The sequence below is a fragment of the Symphodus melops genome (assembly GCF_947650265.1).
Source record: "Symphodus melops genome assembly, chromosome: 8".
Classification (NCBI taxonomy): Eukaryota; Metazoa; Chordata; class Actinopteri; order Labriformes; family Labridae; genus Symphodus; species Symphodus melops.
Window position 1 is genome coordinate 27,390,135 of NC_136698.1, and position 16,264 is coordinate 27,406,398.

General features: G+C 44.6%; 2 protein-coding genes across 5 annotated transcripts; one reads left to right on the plus strand and one right to left on the minus strand.

Annotated features, from left to right (window-relative positions):
- The first annotated feature begins 126 nt into the window (after nt 1–126).
- cep135 (centrosomal protein 135) lies at nt 127–11,358 on the plus strand. Of its 4 annotated transcripts, none has more exons than XM_079350770.1 (27): nt 127–221; nt 612–881; nt 1,114–1,271; nt 2,070–2,260; nt 2,381–2,548; nt 2,635–2,776; nt 2,867–2,951; nt 3,029–3,157; nt 4,882–5,097; nt 5,315–5,380; nt 5,499–5,649; nt 5,727–5,950; nt 6,024–6,179; nt 6,318–6,455; nt 7,071–7,139; nt 7,225–7,367; nt 7,536–7,651; nt 7,756–7,910; nt 8,346–8,401; nt 8,480–8,648; nt 8,731–8,841; nt 9,167–9,352; nt 9,568–9,777; nt 9,853–10,055; nt 10,143–10,247; nt 10,734–10,877; nt 11,033–11,358. In XM_079350770.1, exons 3-27 carry the CDS (start codon nt 1,159–1,161, stop codon nt 11,052–11,054), a joined length of 3,468 nt encoding a protein of 1,155 aa, XP_079206896.1. In that variant the 5' UTR covers nt 127–221; nt 612–881; nt 1,114–1,158; the 3' UTR covers nt 11,055–11,358. The 4 variants fall into 4 exon arrangements, with proteins under 4 accessions (XP_079206896.1, XP_079206895.1, XP_079206898.1 ...); XM_079350769.1 differs by having other exon boundaries at nt 1,132–1,271; XM_079350772.1 differs by having other exon boundaries at nt 1,157–1,271.
- Nucleotides 11,359–11,559: 201 nt separating this feature from the next.
- On the minus strand, nt 11,560–15,526 carry chst14 (carbohydrate (N-acetylgalactosamine 4-0) sulfotransferase 14). The gene is made up of 2 exons (XM_079350820.1): nt 14,798–15,526; nt 11,560–13,229 (listed from the first exon to the last, which is right to left on the minus strand). Exons 1-2 carry the CDS (start codon nt 15,092–15,094, stop codon nt 12,402–12,404), a joined length of 1,125 nt encoding a protein of 374 aa, XP_079206946.1. The 5' UTR covers nt 15,095–15,526; the 3' UTR covers nt 11,560–12,401.
- Between the last annotated feature and the right edge of the window lie 738 nt (nt 15,527–16,264).

Sequence of the window (16,264 nt, forward strand, 5' to 3'; positions counted from 1 at the left end):
AATTAGTGGCATACATGTGAATTAACCATACTGTAATAGTCAGGGCCGGGTTAGTGTATAGTAGGCAGTATGATAGTGTTAGGTTTGGACACAGCCTAAAAGTTGGATGATGTTTGAAACTTGACTGTTGCCAGGCAACCCAAACATCAGCTGGTTACATGCAGTTTACCTGACAAAGGAGGGTGCTCACAAACGGAGACCAGACACTCATTTATTGTAAGGTACAATGTGTACAAAATGTGAGTTTATTTAAATTAAATATTATTACACATTGCTTTAAATGATTCAGTCAGTTCAGTACAGTTGTGCGTACAGAGCTTAAAGTTAACTTTTTTTGATCATGTCTTTCTCTACATCCAATTTGAGTGATTTGTTTTCCACTTTGTGTCTTTAAATCTAAATCTAATTTTGTGTTTTTCTGTTTTTATTTTCTTATAAAATTATTGTTATTATATTAAATATATATAATATAATAATATACATATATATTATTATATTATATTATTTTTGTTATTTCTTATAAAATTATCTTCTTATTTTCTGTTTTTCTGTCTGTGTTCTCCGCTGACCCCGCCCTCTTCTTTCTGAACGGTGAACGGGGGTTCACAAAGCACGCGCTCCCTCCGTCTCCATGGTGACGAAATCAAACCGGAGCTCATCGGCGCTCTTTTCAAACGTCTTTCACCGCGGAAAACAGTCAGCTCAGTCAGCTTTTTAAACTGTTTAACATCAACGAGGAACCAGACATGAAGTCTTAATGAATCTCTGATGAAAGATACTCACTCTAACGACACGGTTATGTCGCTGACGATGCTCGAAGTTGACCGTTAGTGAGGCTAACACGAGCTAGCTGTCAGCTAGCAGCGTCCTATCAAAACAAGGTAAGAGGAGGCTAACTGTTAACAGATTTAGTACTACAAGCTAATGTCATCAATGTGAGGAATAAAACCACGTTACGTAACAACAGGATGTCTCTATCATCATGTAATGCTAACATCTGTGTACTAGCCTGCACGCTAATGATTAGCCAACATCAGATAATCAGCTAATAAGTAAACAGGCTTAACTTAGCAATTTAGCCATAAGCTAACCTAGTCATTTCTTGTTTGTAAGTGTTTAATGTTCGTTTAGTTAACTTCTCAGAGCCTCATCTCAGCCATGAACAGCAGCGCAGAGAGGAAGTTCATCCATCTGAGGAAACGTCTGGACCAGCTGGGCTACAAACAGCCTCTGGGGATCGAGTCACTTCCGCTGGTGGAGAAACTCTTCAGGTCATTTATCATTTATATTCATCACTTTCATTAGCACCCTGAATGTCTGCACTGACTGTTTAATGTCTGTCCTCACACCTCAAACACCAGTGGACATGCAGAGACAACACTCTTCACTTGTTATGATTATATGTCTGATTACAGCTGATGTCTCCTTCACTGTTTTAAATTACACATATATTTTATTTTCCTGCACAGGTTCCGTACATTTCTTTATATAAGTATGAGTCTATTTTTAATTGCACAGGTTTAATTTGGTTTTATTTTTTGTTTATTATATACAGAAGGGAAGGGGACAGCGGTTGTTTGTTTACTGTTTATTCTAACTAGTGTATTGCAAAGTATCCATCCATCCATCCATCGACTGAGATAGATAGATAGATAGATTGATAGATTATTGATCCCAAAGCTGTCCCCCCCTCCCTTCTGGATATAATAAACCTGAAACAAGATTTAGAAGCCCCCCTATATGACTAAGAATAAACAAATTACAAATGAAACCTGTGCAATTAAAAATAGACTCGTGCTTATTTAAAGAAATGTTCATAACCTGAACATATATGAGCAGTTTAAAGGGGACCGATAAGCAGTGAGAGCGCTGTCTCTGCAGTGGTGTCAGAGGTGTGAAGACATTAAACAGTCGGTGCAGACATTCAGACTTCTCATTAAAATGCAGATTAAAGTGATTGTCATTGAAGTGTCCAAACATTAAAAGGTGCAGATGTAAACTGAAGTGAGCATTAAGGATGTTAATGAGGAGTTGTTGGTCCTGATGTGTCTCTCATTCTGTCTTTACAGTGACCTGGTCCACACTACTGAGAGCCTGCGCAATGCCAAGCTGTCGACGGGGAAAACTGAGAAAGAGAGCAGGAACGTCGACGCTCTCCTGGAGCCTTACAGAGCGGAGAACGCTCGAGCTGTCAGGGAGAACAACGAGCTTCACCGCGAGCTTCTGACGCTGAAGGAGGAGAGGGACCGAGTTACCAGAGGTACCCCCCCCCCCCCCCTTCTCCCTACACTGTCAAGCTTTATCCCAGACTCCGGAGATGACCTACAGTATTCAATGTCATTATGAGTGACCTCGTGCACATTCACTTGTCTTGTTTCAGAGCTGAAGAGCCACGTTAGAAAACTCGACCACGAGACGTCTGACCTGAAGTTTCTGAATAATCAGTATGTGCACAAAGTTCGCTGCTTGGAGAAGGACAGCAAAGCCAAAGCTGAACGCATCCAACAGCTGCAGGAGAAGAACATGCAGGCTGTGGTGCAGACGCCAGGTAACACCAGGAGCTTTAATGATAAAACAACGTTTGTCATGAAGAAGACCGACGGGATCCTTCTCTCCTCCGATACTCTCTGACAGGCGGGAAGAAGCGCAGCATCCCTTTCAGACGTCAGAGGATGCAGATTGATGAGCTCATACCTCCCTCGTCGACTTCAGCGTACCCCGTCCCTCAGCCCGATGACCCCTACGTCGCTGACCTGCTGATGCTGGCAGACGGGAGGTTTGTTGACGGATAAACTTTGTTCTTATCGAAGGAGGGAATCGAACACGTCTTCATTTTTTTGACTCATTCCTTCATCTGTCTTTGCAGAATTAATGAGCTTCAGGAAGACGTGATGAAGGTCAAACTTGACCTGGAAAAGGCTCAAGAATACATCAAGCACTTAAATAATCAGGTGTGTGATCACAGGGAGAGACATGTCCACATGTTAAATGTCCTCACAGAGCTGATGAGTCTGTTGTTGTTCTTAAGGTGGAGGAGAGGGACAAAGAGATTGAGCGGCTTCATCGCACTCTTCACGGAGGACGGCCTCATGATGTCATCTCCCTCGAAGCTCAAAACATCAGTAACGAGAAACTGATCGATCACCTGAACCTTCAGGTGAGTGATCCGTTAGGAGGTCAACTCGGATTTAAACACGTCGTGGATGGAGACAGTTTTTAGACTGTATGAAACTGGCAGTTTGTTTTTCTCCTCATTAAAACAAAAGTGAAGTCAAAGACTCTAAATCTGGGGGGTCCAAAGTTTGAATTTAACTTTTTAATTCCATTTAAGGGGATTTATTTGCGATTCGAAGAATCAGAAGATTTTGACCCGAGGCCTCATTCGACATATTCTCTAATGTTTTCTTTTTCAGGTTAGCGAGGGCTTAAAAATATTCATCCAATAGAAAATGTTCAGTACAACGTGTGTTATTTTCTTTCTTTTTTTTAACAGCTTTAAAATGCATAATTAAAAAAACAAAAAAAAAAAACAACCTGTGGCCCACCAGCGATTCTCACACGCCAGTTTTGGCCGGCGAGAAAAAAAGTTTGGACACCATTGGTCTCGATTTGTTGCCATGGAATCGATCGCTAAGTTGTTATTGGTCAGACTATCCAAACGTATTCTTCTTCCCGCTTCTCTCTGAACATGGATTGGATTGTGAATAGTTGTTTCTATAATCTTTGTATTTAGTGTCGTGTTCAGAGCAAATTACAAATAATGAAAGTGTTGTTTTCATGAAAAGATGTTACATCTTTCTAAAAGTTCTCCAGTAGTTTCCTTCAGCCTCTGAAGGTCGTCTAATCGCTGCATTGTAAACAAGTGAGCGTCTGTGTGTTCGACCAATCACAAACATCCTGACAGAACTGGATCTTTATGTTTGAGTCAGAACTTTTAACAGGTTCAGACAGTAAGACAAACCGGCCGTCCTCTCCTCCCATGGAGGCATTAAAGACAAACGTGCTTCAGGCTGAAATCACACTTTAGTGAGTCTGCTCACATGTTGCTGAAACATTTTACTTTAAACTGTCATTTATATCCCAAAGTGTCTTTAAACTTGGTGCTGAGCTCTCTCTCTCTCTCTCTCTCTGTGTGTCTCTCTCTCTCTCTCTCTCTCTCTCTCTCTCTGTGTCTCTCTCTCTCTGTGTCTCTCTCTCTCTCTCTGTCTCTCTCTCTCTCTGTGTCTCTCTCTCTCTCTCTCTCTCTCTGTGTGTCTCTCTCTCTCTGTGTCTCTCTCTCTCTCTCTCTCTCTCTCTCTCTCTCTCTGTGTCTCTCTCTGTGTCTCTCTCTCTCTCTGTCTCTCTCTCTCTCTGTGTCTCTCTCTCTCTCTCTCTGTGTCTCTCTCTCTGTGTCTCTCTCTCTCTCTCTCTCTCTCTCTCTGTGTCTCTCTCTCTTTGTCTCTGTCTGTCTGTCTCTCTCTCTCTCTCTCTCTGTGTCTCTCTCTCTCTCTGTGTCTCTCTCTCTCTCTCTCTCTCTCTGTCTCTCTCTCTCTCTCTCTCTCTCTCTCTCTCTCTGTGTCTCTCTCTGTGTCTCTCTCTCTCTCTGTGTCTCTCTCTCTCTCTCTCTCTCTCTCTCTCTGTGTCTCTCTCTGTGTCTCTCTCTCTCTCTGTGTCTCTCTCTCTCTCTCTCTCACGCTCTGTCTCTCTCTCACTCTCACTCTCGCTCTCTCTCTCTCTCTGTGTGTCTCTCTCTCTCTCTCTCTCTCTCTCTCTCTCTATCTCTCTCTCTCTCTGTGTGTGTGTCTCTCTCTCTCTCGCTCTCTCTCTCTCTCTGTGTGTCTCTCTCTCTCTCTCTCTCTCTCTCTCTCTCTCTCTCTCTCTCTCTCTCTCCTCTCTCTACAGATTGAGTACCTGCAGGAGGCCAACAGGACGCTGGAGCAGAAGGTCGAGGCGCTGCAGCAGAAGAAGAAGGACGCCACGTCAGAAGTGGCCAGCCTGTCTCTGAAGAACCTGGAGCTGTGTGAAGAGCTGACGCACATCGACGACCTCGCCAAGCGGATGGAGATGGACAAGGAGCGAGTGATCGAGACGGCTGACATGGAGCTGCATGAAGCTAAAGTAAGAACGTCACCACTTTCATCTCTGTATGTTTTTATTGGTTATTTTAAAATCGCTATTTTATCAAACCTTTAAAAGTCTGCTTCTTCACACAGGTCGTGAATATACAGATCAGCATGTCTTAAAGATGTCTGTACATTTATTTATTTTGTATTCATGATGTGTGTTGACAGTGTTGTGTTTATTAACCCTTTCATTTCGTCTCCTCTGCTGACAGAAAGAACTGCTGAGGCAGCGAACAATCATCGAGGACCTGGAGGACGTGATCTCATCAACAAGACGAGTATGAACAGATATTTTCGTCGGCCATCTTTGTGTCTCGGCGTGTCGTCGACGCTCTTCGGGAGAACTCAACCTCCTGCACTTGTTCTGTGTGTGTTTGTGTCGTCGATCTGAATCAGGATCAGTCGGAGCGTGACTTCGAGAAGGACCGCCTGAGAGACGAGCTGTCGGAGCTCAAAGAGCAGAACAGCAAGATGGAGGGTCTGGTGAACTTCCTGGAGGAGGAGAAAATCCGGCTGCAGGAAAAGATGGAGAAAATGTCGGCGGCTGGTGAGAGGCGGTTTGATTCTTTCCTTCCTGCCGCTCTGTCTGTGTTGACGTTAATGTTTAATGACCTCGTGACCCAGACAAAGACCTGGTGCTGGAGCTGGAAGCCATGCGGGCCAAACACGGCGTGTGTGGAAGAGAGCGCTCGCCGTCGCGTCTGGACGCCTTCGTGAAAAGTCTGGAGGAGGAGAGGGATTATTATCGGCAGGAGGCCGAGCGCTACAAGGGGGTCAGAGGAGCTGCTGGTCCGGGTTCAAGCCCCAGTCGCAGTCCAAGCAGGAGTCCTCGGTCCAACGTGAGGAGGGTGAGAGAGGATTTCTTTCCTGTTGTTCTTAAACGAGAGAGAGAGCGTGTACGCGACGGCTTCATGTTTGCAGGGCGGCGCCGCAGACGGCGAGCTGCTCCGCGTGCTGAAGGAGAGAGACGAGCTGAAAGCCGCTCTGCTGGACTTCGAGACGCACATGGAGGAGATCCAGAACAACGTGAAGGTCCTCAGCACGGAGAGAGATCACTTTAAAAAGCTTTTTAAACAGGTGCGTTCTAGAAGTATCCGCCAGCCACGCCGAGGAAATGTCCAACACTTTATAATAGCTCAACGATAGCGTCAGAAGCTAGCACGTTTTTTTAAACAATGTTATAGGCAGGGTTTTCTTTTGTTGTTATGCACCAAGGTTCAGGATGAGCTGAAGTCAACCCGTAGCTCAGATCTGTCAGATGACCTCGTGAACCTGAAGGCGGAGCTCCGACAGGCGGAAACCCGAACGCAGCAGGTGACGGCTGAGAGAGACGCACTGACGGAGAGACTAAAGGTTTGTTCCCTCTGTGACGCCTTTTCATTGTCTCAATTACAGGGAGCCAAAAAAAATAAAAAACCGTTGACTGATCGCTTGCTGCTGATGATGGAGTCGCTTTGAGCGCATTATATTTTCATTTCTTTATTTTTCTATACAAAGATTTTTTTTCTAACATGTCTCTCTTCCTGGTTAAATAAAATAATAATAATAATAATAATTAAATAAATAAAAATAAATATATATAATAAAAAAAGAAAAAATATATAAATATAATGATAATAAAATGATTTTAAAAAAGCAAGTGTATATATATATATATAATACAATTTTATATATATATATATATAATAATATAATTATATATATAATTATATATATATATAATACAATTTTATATATATATATAATATAATATAATTATATATATATATAATACAATTATATATATATATAATACAATTATATATATATATATATATATATATATACACTTGCTTTTTCTTTGCATTTCAATGCATCCATTAAGTGCAGAGATATAATTGATCGGTTGTTGTAGATTAAAAAGAACCTGTTACTGTCTGCAGATAAAATCCACGCTGACACATTCTGAACTGTTTGATCTCTCTGCAGGTCACTCAGACTCCTCTCACAGACACGGAGCAGAGGAGGATTCTGGACCTGGAGATCTCCGTTAAGAGTGTGAGCTGGATCGAGCCTTTGTCCTCGGACAGGTTCTTGGTCACGTCTGAACTTTCCTAACACGCGTTGCTTCTGCTCTGTGCAGTTGGAGCGGGAGAGGCTGGAGCTGCGCTCTCAGCTGAAGGAGAACAGGGAGGCTGCGGAGGAGGAGCTGAAGGCTCGGTCTACCGCGCTCCTTCAGAGTGCAGAGGAGGTCACGCAGCAGAGGGCGGAGTCAAACGCTCTGAGGTGTGTGATCATGAACGTGCAACTATTCAATGAACAGTATTAACGGTGCTGAGCTTTTCATGACGTCATCTTTTCGCTTCATGATTTCCTGGCTCAGAGAAAACGATCAGGTGTTGTCAGTGTGTTAAACAGCTGATGATCTGTGTGTGTGTGTGTGTGTGTGTGCAGGCTGCTGCAGGAGCAGATGGAGCAGTCACTGTCTGACACACAGCACAGACTCTCTGTGAAGATGGGCGAGCTGCACGCTGCACACGAGCTGATAGACGACCTGGAGAGGAGAATAGGTGAATATTTCCGGGACTGCCGCACCTGAGACGAGTTGTTTAGTTTCATTTCCTCGGCTTTGTTTGTTTGATTGTTTTGTTGTTGTTGTTGTTGTGTGTGACAGAGGAGCTGAGTCAGCACGGCTCAAAGCACAAAGAGGAGGTGTCAGCGCTGCAGAAATCCATCTCTGCCCTCGACAGAGAGAAAGACGCCCTGCAGGACGAGGTGGATGAAAAGACGGAAAAACTGGTCGTTCTCCAGGAGGAGTTATCAAAGAAGGTAAAAAAAAAAAAAAACTTTTGAAATATTACAAGCGTTTCTTTTAAAGATGGCGGGAGATTTAATGTCTACGTTTAAGTTTGTGGAACGACAGAAGACCGTGTGAACCGTCAAGTCGAGGAAAAAGTTGCGATGCATGAACTCAATGCAAAATGAGGCTGTCGTTGATGCTTCTAAGCCCCGCCCACTCAATGAGCTGACACGCCTCTCTCACCTGGCGAAGGCCTCAGAGCAAGAACCCGAGGACTCTGACCTCTGACCTAAACTCAACAGACAGACCGAGGTGTTCTGCTGCTGCTGCAGGACGTTCTCCCGCTTTGATATCGTGATTCTGTTGATTTCCACACGGCAGTGATTTTAAGGCCGACGTCTGAGGGAGACGGTTTCCCTCAGATAGAAATGGCGGACTTGTCTTTCACGAGGTTTCATTCACAGGAGAAGACGGTTGGAGACGTGAGACTCACAGTCACAAACATGGACACTGCTTTAGCGTGAGTATCGTGACCACAGCTCACTGTTAAACAATGCCGAATCTGTTTGTGGTGATTTTTAACGCCACATTCTCACAGCCAGCTGCAGGGGGCGCTAAACAGCAGAGAGAGGGAGATCGGCAGCCTGAGGAGGCAGCTGGAGGCCGCTCAGGAGGAGCTGAGCGGACTGAGGAGGGACAAAGACGTCGCCATCAGAGAGAACAGGAGGCTGCAGGACGACCTGGCTACGATGACCAGAGAGAATCAGGTGTGTGCTCGCACGCGGCGGAGCGTTCTCCGGCCCGTCGGTGCTGCTGCTGCTGCTGCTCACGCCGTGTTTCTGTGTGCAGGCTGTTCACGGGGAGATGGAGGAGGCTCTGCGGGAGAAGGACGAGCTGAAGATCAGAGTCCACTCGTACATATCAGAAGTGTCCCGCATAGAAAAACTGATGGCCACAAAGGCAAGATGAAAAACTTCTCTGGACCTCCTGTGCTCGCTCTCTCTCCTTCCTTCCTTTCTTTCTTTCTTCCTTTCTTCCTTTCTTCCTTCCTTTCTTCCTTTCTTCCTTCCTTTCTTCCTTTTTTCCTTCCTTTCTTCCTTCCTCTCTTCCTTCCTTCCTTCCTTCCTCTCTTCCTTTTTTTCTTCCTTCCTTTTTTTCTTCCTTCCTTTCTTCCTTCCTTCATCTCTTCCTTTCTTTCTTCCTTTTTTTTTCTTTCTTTCTTCCCTCCTTCTTTTCTTTCTTTCTTCCTTCCTTCCTGCTGACTCCCCTCCGTGTTGACCCACAGGAGCAGGAGAACAGGGACCTGCTGGAGCGCTTCATGACGGCTCACTCTGAGGTGGAGCAGCGGGAGCAGAAGCTGCAGCAGGCCGAAGGTCGGAACAACTCCATCCGTCTGGAGCTGCTCTCCTCTGACACGGAGCGCCGACGCCTCCGAGACACCATCGGACACCGGGAGAGAGAACTCCAGCAGGTTAGACCCGGGTTTATCAACTTCTCATCTTGAAATGATAAAAGTCAAATCAAACACTCGTGATGCATCGTCGTCACCACATGGTCATAAAATATCAGGACCCTGAAAAATACTGATTTTAATCTCCAAGATGTTCGTCTCCTATCTGCTTTTTTACATTTCCATCATACTCCATGGATGCATGTTAATCTTAATCTGACGGGATTTGATTCCAGCACACTCAGGCCCTGCAGGCGTACGAGGCTCAGGTGTCGTCGCTGGCTCGCGGGATGTCCCGACTCGAGGAGGAGCTTCACGCCGCTCGGGAGGAGAAGGCGGCTCTGCTCTCAGATCTGGCCTCCGTCAGGGAGCTGTGTGTCAAACTGGACTCTGGGAAGGAGCTCACGGCCCGTCAGCTCACCTCCAGGAGCATGGATCTGGAGCGGGTGAGGACTAAACGCCACTCCACGCTGAGCAGCGCTCTGTCTGCTTCCTGTTGAACACGTGTGAATGCTCTGCAGTTGACAGGAGAGCTGGAGGACGTTCGCTCCGAGGCCGAGCTGCTGAAGAAACAGCTGACCAGCGAGCGGCTGACCGTGCGTAACCTGGAGACGCTCCTCTCCTCCAATCGGCACAAAGAGTTCCAAACCCACGTGACCGCCAGCGAGAGGGAGTCTGAGCTGAAGGTCCTCCGTGATAGGCTGACCCTGGCCGACAGCAAAACGTACAAAAAATACCTTCAATAAAAAAAAACTCCCATTCATTATTTTCTCTACGTCTAATTTTTGTGCGTTGGTGCGATTCCCCTCAGCGCGGAGCACAGCAGGGAGGTGTCTCAGCTCCGCGGTAAAGTGTCCCAGCTGCAGACGGAGATGGACGTCCTGAAGAGACAGCTGACCTCCGAACGTTTCGAACGGTGAGGAAAGAATCCGGCGTGTGTGTGTGTGTGTGTCAACTGTGGCGCTGCACGCCATCGTGTCATGCTGTGAAAGAACATCACATGAAATCTAACAAACGCTTTGTTTGTGTTTTGAGCTGCAGCAGGATTTCTTCATTCGTTGAAACTATTTCAGTCATTTAAAAAAAAAGGACTTCCTGTTTCCTGTGAAGCTTCTGAGTGTTCAGTAAAGTGTGTTTGACTGTTGGTGGGACTTTTTAAAGCTAGCTAAGTTTATTTTTCAGACTTAACAAGCTCTGCGTCGCTGCAGGACAAATTACTGATGAAACAAAACAAATCTTTTCTTTGCATCTTTTTTTAGTTCTGGGTGTCAAAATGTGCAAATAATCACATTAGAAGAAGTCAACACGGTTGCCTGGGATCTTCTCCCGTTTGCATCACAAATGACTTGATCTGTTGCGAAGCTGTTTTTGACGATGTCGTTTTGTGTGTCTGTGCGGTCAGGGAGCGAGCGGTGCAGGAGATGCGGCGGCAGGGCGTCTCCTTCTCGTCCCTGCAGAGCTCGTTACCTCTCAGCAGCAGCTCCACGTCCCCCGACCGCTCCATCCTCCGAACCCTCAACCGATCCTCCGACAAGTCGGCCGACAGGTGAGCACCAGCTGGACTCTTGAAGTCAAACTCTCCTGCTCTTTTTTTTTTTTTTTTTTAACTGAATAAAGTTTTAAAATCTTTTTTCACTTCATGAAAAATGTGCTATTAGGAAATCTGTCCCTTCTTTATTAAAACGTGTTTTCTGTCTTCAGGAGTGTGAGCTTTAAGGATTAACCACCCAGTGAGTCAGAAACCACGGGGAGTGTTTTCTCCTCGTCTCCAGTCCAGACATGAAGCGTGACGACTCGGCTTGTTGATTCACCTGAAATCAGTGCAGCTTCATTAACCCGGCTGAAATCCTGCCGCGGCTCTGACAGCCAAACAGAAGCGTCTCCGCGGCGCTCGGAGCGGGAGGAGTCGCCTCCAACATGTAGCAAACGAAGTATTGGTTCATCTGTTTTATTACGCTTTATACTCGTGTTTTAATAATGTCTAAATTATTAAATTATTCACTGAAATAAAATGACGAACAAAGAAACTTGAGACGTTTTTATTACAAAGTCAGAGGACAAATCAAAGAAGCTGTAAAAAGCTGACGGACGCGAGACTCCCCCCCCCCCCCCCCCCTCTCTCCTCCAACGAGTCGACAACAAAACAAACCTTATTTCCTCGTCTCTCAGTGCGTTCATTGTAACAGTGCACGACGGGAACGCTTTGAAGTGAGAGGACACTCTGCTCCTCTACATGAACACTGAGGTGGGACTAAAAACTAAACATTAAAAAAAAAGGCCAAAAATCATGAAGTAACTTGACATATAAGCAGCATCTCCTGTGACCTGTGAGGTTGGAAAAAAAAAAAGATAAAGAAAAAAGAAGTGAAGCGATGTTATCTGGTGGGATCGTGGTGAGTGTCTGTTTAAAAATTAAAAAAAATAAAATAAAAAATCCACAAAAAAAAAGTAAAATAAAATAAAAAATCCACAAAAAAAGTAAAATAAAATAAAAAATCCACAAAAAAAGTAAAATAAAATAAAAAATCAACAAAAAAAAGTAAAATAAAATAAAAAAATCCACACAAAAAAGTAAAATAAAATAAAAAATCCACAAAAAGTAAAATAAAATAAAAAATCCACAAAAAAAAAAAAGTTTGCTTGTATAATGTTGGCAGACTCGATACAGATAAAAACAATAACAAACAATTTTGGACCGACTTGGACACATTTCTACACGTGAGTCACTTTGACCTTGAATTAGATGAGCATGGAGCCAAGGTCAAAACAAACTGGAACCACCTTCATAACAAAGATGCAGAACAGTTTATGAATTTCTCTCTCTGCGCCTGCAGGTTGGAAACGAGCGCTCGCTGAGCTCCGGGCGTCGTGGCGTGGCGTGCAGCTGCAAAGATTTGATCCGACTGGTCCAGGATCAGGGGAGACCTGGTCCCGTAGCTCATCTCGAGCTTTAGTGGTTTCTGAGTAAACATTCATCAGCTGCTTTAAAAGCCCGGCGTCTTCTCGGAGAGCAAAAATAGTCCGAATGATTCTCTCTAAAAAAAAATAAAAATAAAAATCAATACTGGATTTAATGGCGACAGTGTTGAGCGGTCGTGTTGGGGAGCGGATACGCGAACAGGGAAAAGTCTAGGATATATTTGGGCAGCAGTTCCCTCAGCAGCCTCTGGGGTAAGCTGCACAGGTAATAGTGTAGCGTCTCCGTGGTGACCGGCTTGTACCACGTTTGTCTCTCCGGGAAGTGAACGGAAGGCGGCGCTCCGATCCGCTGCAGCACGAACTCCGAGTCGCTCTCCAGCCGCTCGTAGGAGCCGATGAAGTCGTAGGAAATGGCGCAGGGTTGGCACAGGTTGTAGACGGGCATCCAGTGCTCGTTCATGCGCTCCACGTCCTCGTCCAGCAAGTAGCGGACGAACTCCGCGAAGGTCACGTCGTCCCCGCTCGCAGAGGCGTCTTTGGCGCGTCCTTTCCTGTAGCGCTTCACGATCTCCACGCCGTACTTCTTCTGGTACGACTCGATCTCGCCGAACTTGTTCCTGTAGGCGGACAGCAGCCGCTCCATGGGCTCGCGCACAAACATGAACTTGAAGTAGTGTTTGAGGCGGTAGCGGATCTCCTCGGGTTTCAGCGCGGACAGGAAGAGCAGGTCGCTGCGGTGGTCCATCTTGATGTTGACGTCCACGCTCTGGAGAGCGCCGCTCAGCACCTTCAGGACCCTCTTCCAGTTGGAGCACGCCACTTTGGGCACGTAGCAGTACAGGAAGCGGTGCTTGTCGTTGACCAGGACGTGCTGCAGCAGCGTCTTCCTCTGCAGCGGGCTCAACGTCCAGATGTTGTGCGGCATGTTCTTCTGGCTGCACACGGTGCTGATGGTCCGGTTCCTGATCTCCTGGAGGATCTGCATGTGAACAACACAGGCTCTTAAAGGTGCATCCCGCACATTTAACACATAAAAACCCATTAACGTGACCTTCACAAGTCCGAGCAGTGACCTTCAAAGAGCACGTGACTTTTTATTTCACTCCAAAACACGTTTACAGCCTGTGACGGAAAAATATTTCTTTATTGTTTGGGGGAAAAAAACCTGTGTTCTGATTGGATCATTTTAAGGTGTAGAGCAATCATGAGACACACCTGTAAAAAGGGGCGTGGCTAAATTGACTGACAGGTAGGGGGGCACTGTAGCTGTTCACTGACCTTAAAGTGGCGTCTTTGTTTGCCAAAGTCCCAAACATTTTGACGACTTCTTACTGTTATAATTTATTATTTTTAATCCTACATCATGAAAAGTGTTTAAAAAAAACAAAAAGGTTAAATCTACAGATTCTTACTCGTAGTTTAAGGAAGTTTAATATTCTGCTGTCCCGTCTCAGCTCCTCCTTTTTCCATGTTTCCAGATTAAACTTTAAAGTCATAAATCAGCTTTTCCAAATGTTCCAGAGTGACGTGGCGTGGCGTGACGTGACGTGACGTAACGTGACGTGGCGTGGCGTGACCGAGGATAAATCCCCAGAAGGTTTCATGACGGTGTGTCAGCTCGAGGGGGGAAACAAGCCGACATGCTTGGATTAAATAATGAGGGACAAGTGAAGAACGTAGACATTTTTATTTTTATTTTTTATTTATTTATTTTGTCCCGACAGTTTAAATCAGAACTCCTCTCCGGGTCTTTCAGCTCTGATTTTTATGGAAGTTTCTTTTTTTATCAGTGAACCAAAACAACAGATTTGTCAAAGCAGGAAACTCCTTTCCTTGACTTTACTGTCAGTCTCCTCTTTTGTTCTTCTTTATTACTGTTGTTATAACAGCTGTCACATACATGTGTGTTTCTGTCTTCATATTTTTTTGAAATAACTTCTCTGCACTCCTCGTGTTTCAAACTGTCTCAGATCTTTTTTGTTTTTTTGTGTCACTTTGATCTAAAACAAATGTTTATATGAAAACACTTTACTCTTTGTTATATTACTTAATTAGACCCAACAATAATCCACCAATACAGTAACAGCTGTGAGAACATGAAGGTCATAAAGAGGCAGAACAGGACTCGTGTTTAACGTGTTTGACTTTCACTAAATGTCAAGTTTTATTTCTTTCTTTTTACTGAACTTTCTCACTTTTCAGTGCTTTTATTTTCTATTGATTTATTTATTTTTGATACCTTAGTTTTGTGGACTGGCACTCCAGTGTTTGATCTGCACACATGCAATATTTACACACTGTGGAGACTGCTCAGTATTTGTCCTGTTGAATCAAATCACATGAATCAGAATATTCAATAAGCAATAAGACAAGTTTATCCTCCTGGAAGTCTTTAATAACCCAACATGGAGCCTTTAATCTCTCCCTTATTTACTGTGAAATAAACAAAGTCACGAGTTAAATCTCGACCTAATCCTGCACTGGACCCCGGTTCACTTTGTGACCCCATCCAGCAGGACTGGACTGGTTCCTGGCAGTGTACCGTACCTGGGAGTCCACGTCCACAGCGGCCGGGCTGCGCCTGCCTTCCTGCCGGATGAGCTCCAGCCGCCGGTCGCTGCTCCCCCGCGGTGGAGGCGTCTCCACCCCGTTCAGCAGTCCTTTCTCTATCATGAGCAGCAGGCCTCCGGACGCCACGATCACCAGGAACGTGAGCAGAGACGGTAACACGGCGGAGCTGCGGCGGACCGAACCCGAGCTCACGGTCGTCCTGAAGTTTCGAACCGAGCCGCTGCGTCCTCCTCCGGGACGTTTGATCCCGAAGTCCGGCCTGCTCGGAAGCATCGCCCCGGTGCCCTTTGATTATTCTCTTTATTAAGTTTAACACTCATTCACGGAGAGAAACGAGCCCGGGATTCTTACCACGTACCCATACTTAACTTAGAAAGTGGATCAAGCGAGCCAGCGTGCGCAGGACTTCCGCATGGACCTTCAAAATAAAAGCTTTTGGGCGAGAATGGTGCAAGGTGAGTAGATCAAATCACCCCAGATACATTTTCACATTAAAAAATCAAAAACTGTTTTCTTTTCACGTGGAATTGCTTTTTATAATAATAATAAAACAAAGGTCATGTTTTGCCACAAAAAATATTTTTTTAAAATAAAGCAATCGGGTTAAGATTTTCAAAGTAAAATCCTTGGCTCATTCTAAGCACAAACTATTAGTCATAAAATCCTTCCTGGGTTAACTCAAAAGACATGATAATGTTAAACTTATATTTGTAATATACAGTGTATTTGCTGTCTGGGAGATTTTCGTTTTCAAATTAATGGAAGAGCAAAAATGAAAAATTTTGTGCAAACAAAATATAATTCCACAGGTTTACAAATCCTCTCAGTAGATTCGTATTAACTTTTAAGGCATTATTAGTGTTAACCATACGTTCCTCCTTCTACTGTGTGTCCTGATGGTCAAGGTGAGAGCTCATAAACAGTCAAGTAAATGTAATCTGAACACCTGCAGGAAGTGTTTGGTTGCAGCCAGCAGTAAACTAAGCATGGACAGTCTATGAGTATCTTTACAAATCAATTCTGTGTGAAGTTAAAAACCAATCCTGACCCCTCTTAAAGCTTTTATCTGCATAGTAACACAAAACACATCAAATCGACCTGCAGCTGGAAAAAAAGCATTTATACATATATATATATAAACATGTTCAGTCCAAATCAGGACAACTTTAATAAAATAAAAAAGATGTTCAAATTGTCTGTATATTAAATGTGCAGCATGTTCTCCTGGGTCTGATCTAAAGTCTGTTTGTTGCAGTCGTACAGAGCTGCATGGCTTCATATGAGCCGTCCACTCCTTGAATGGATTAAGCCTATTAGCATAAACCTGAAAGAAGTGGCACACTGAAATATTAATCCAGCACACGTCCTGGAACGATAATCTCTAAATCTCTAAATGTTAATAAGGACTACTTCATGTTTTCATTCTGTGCGTGTAATACAGAG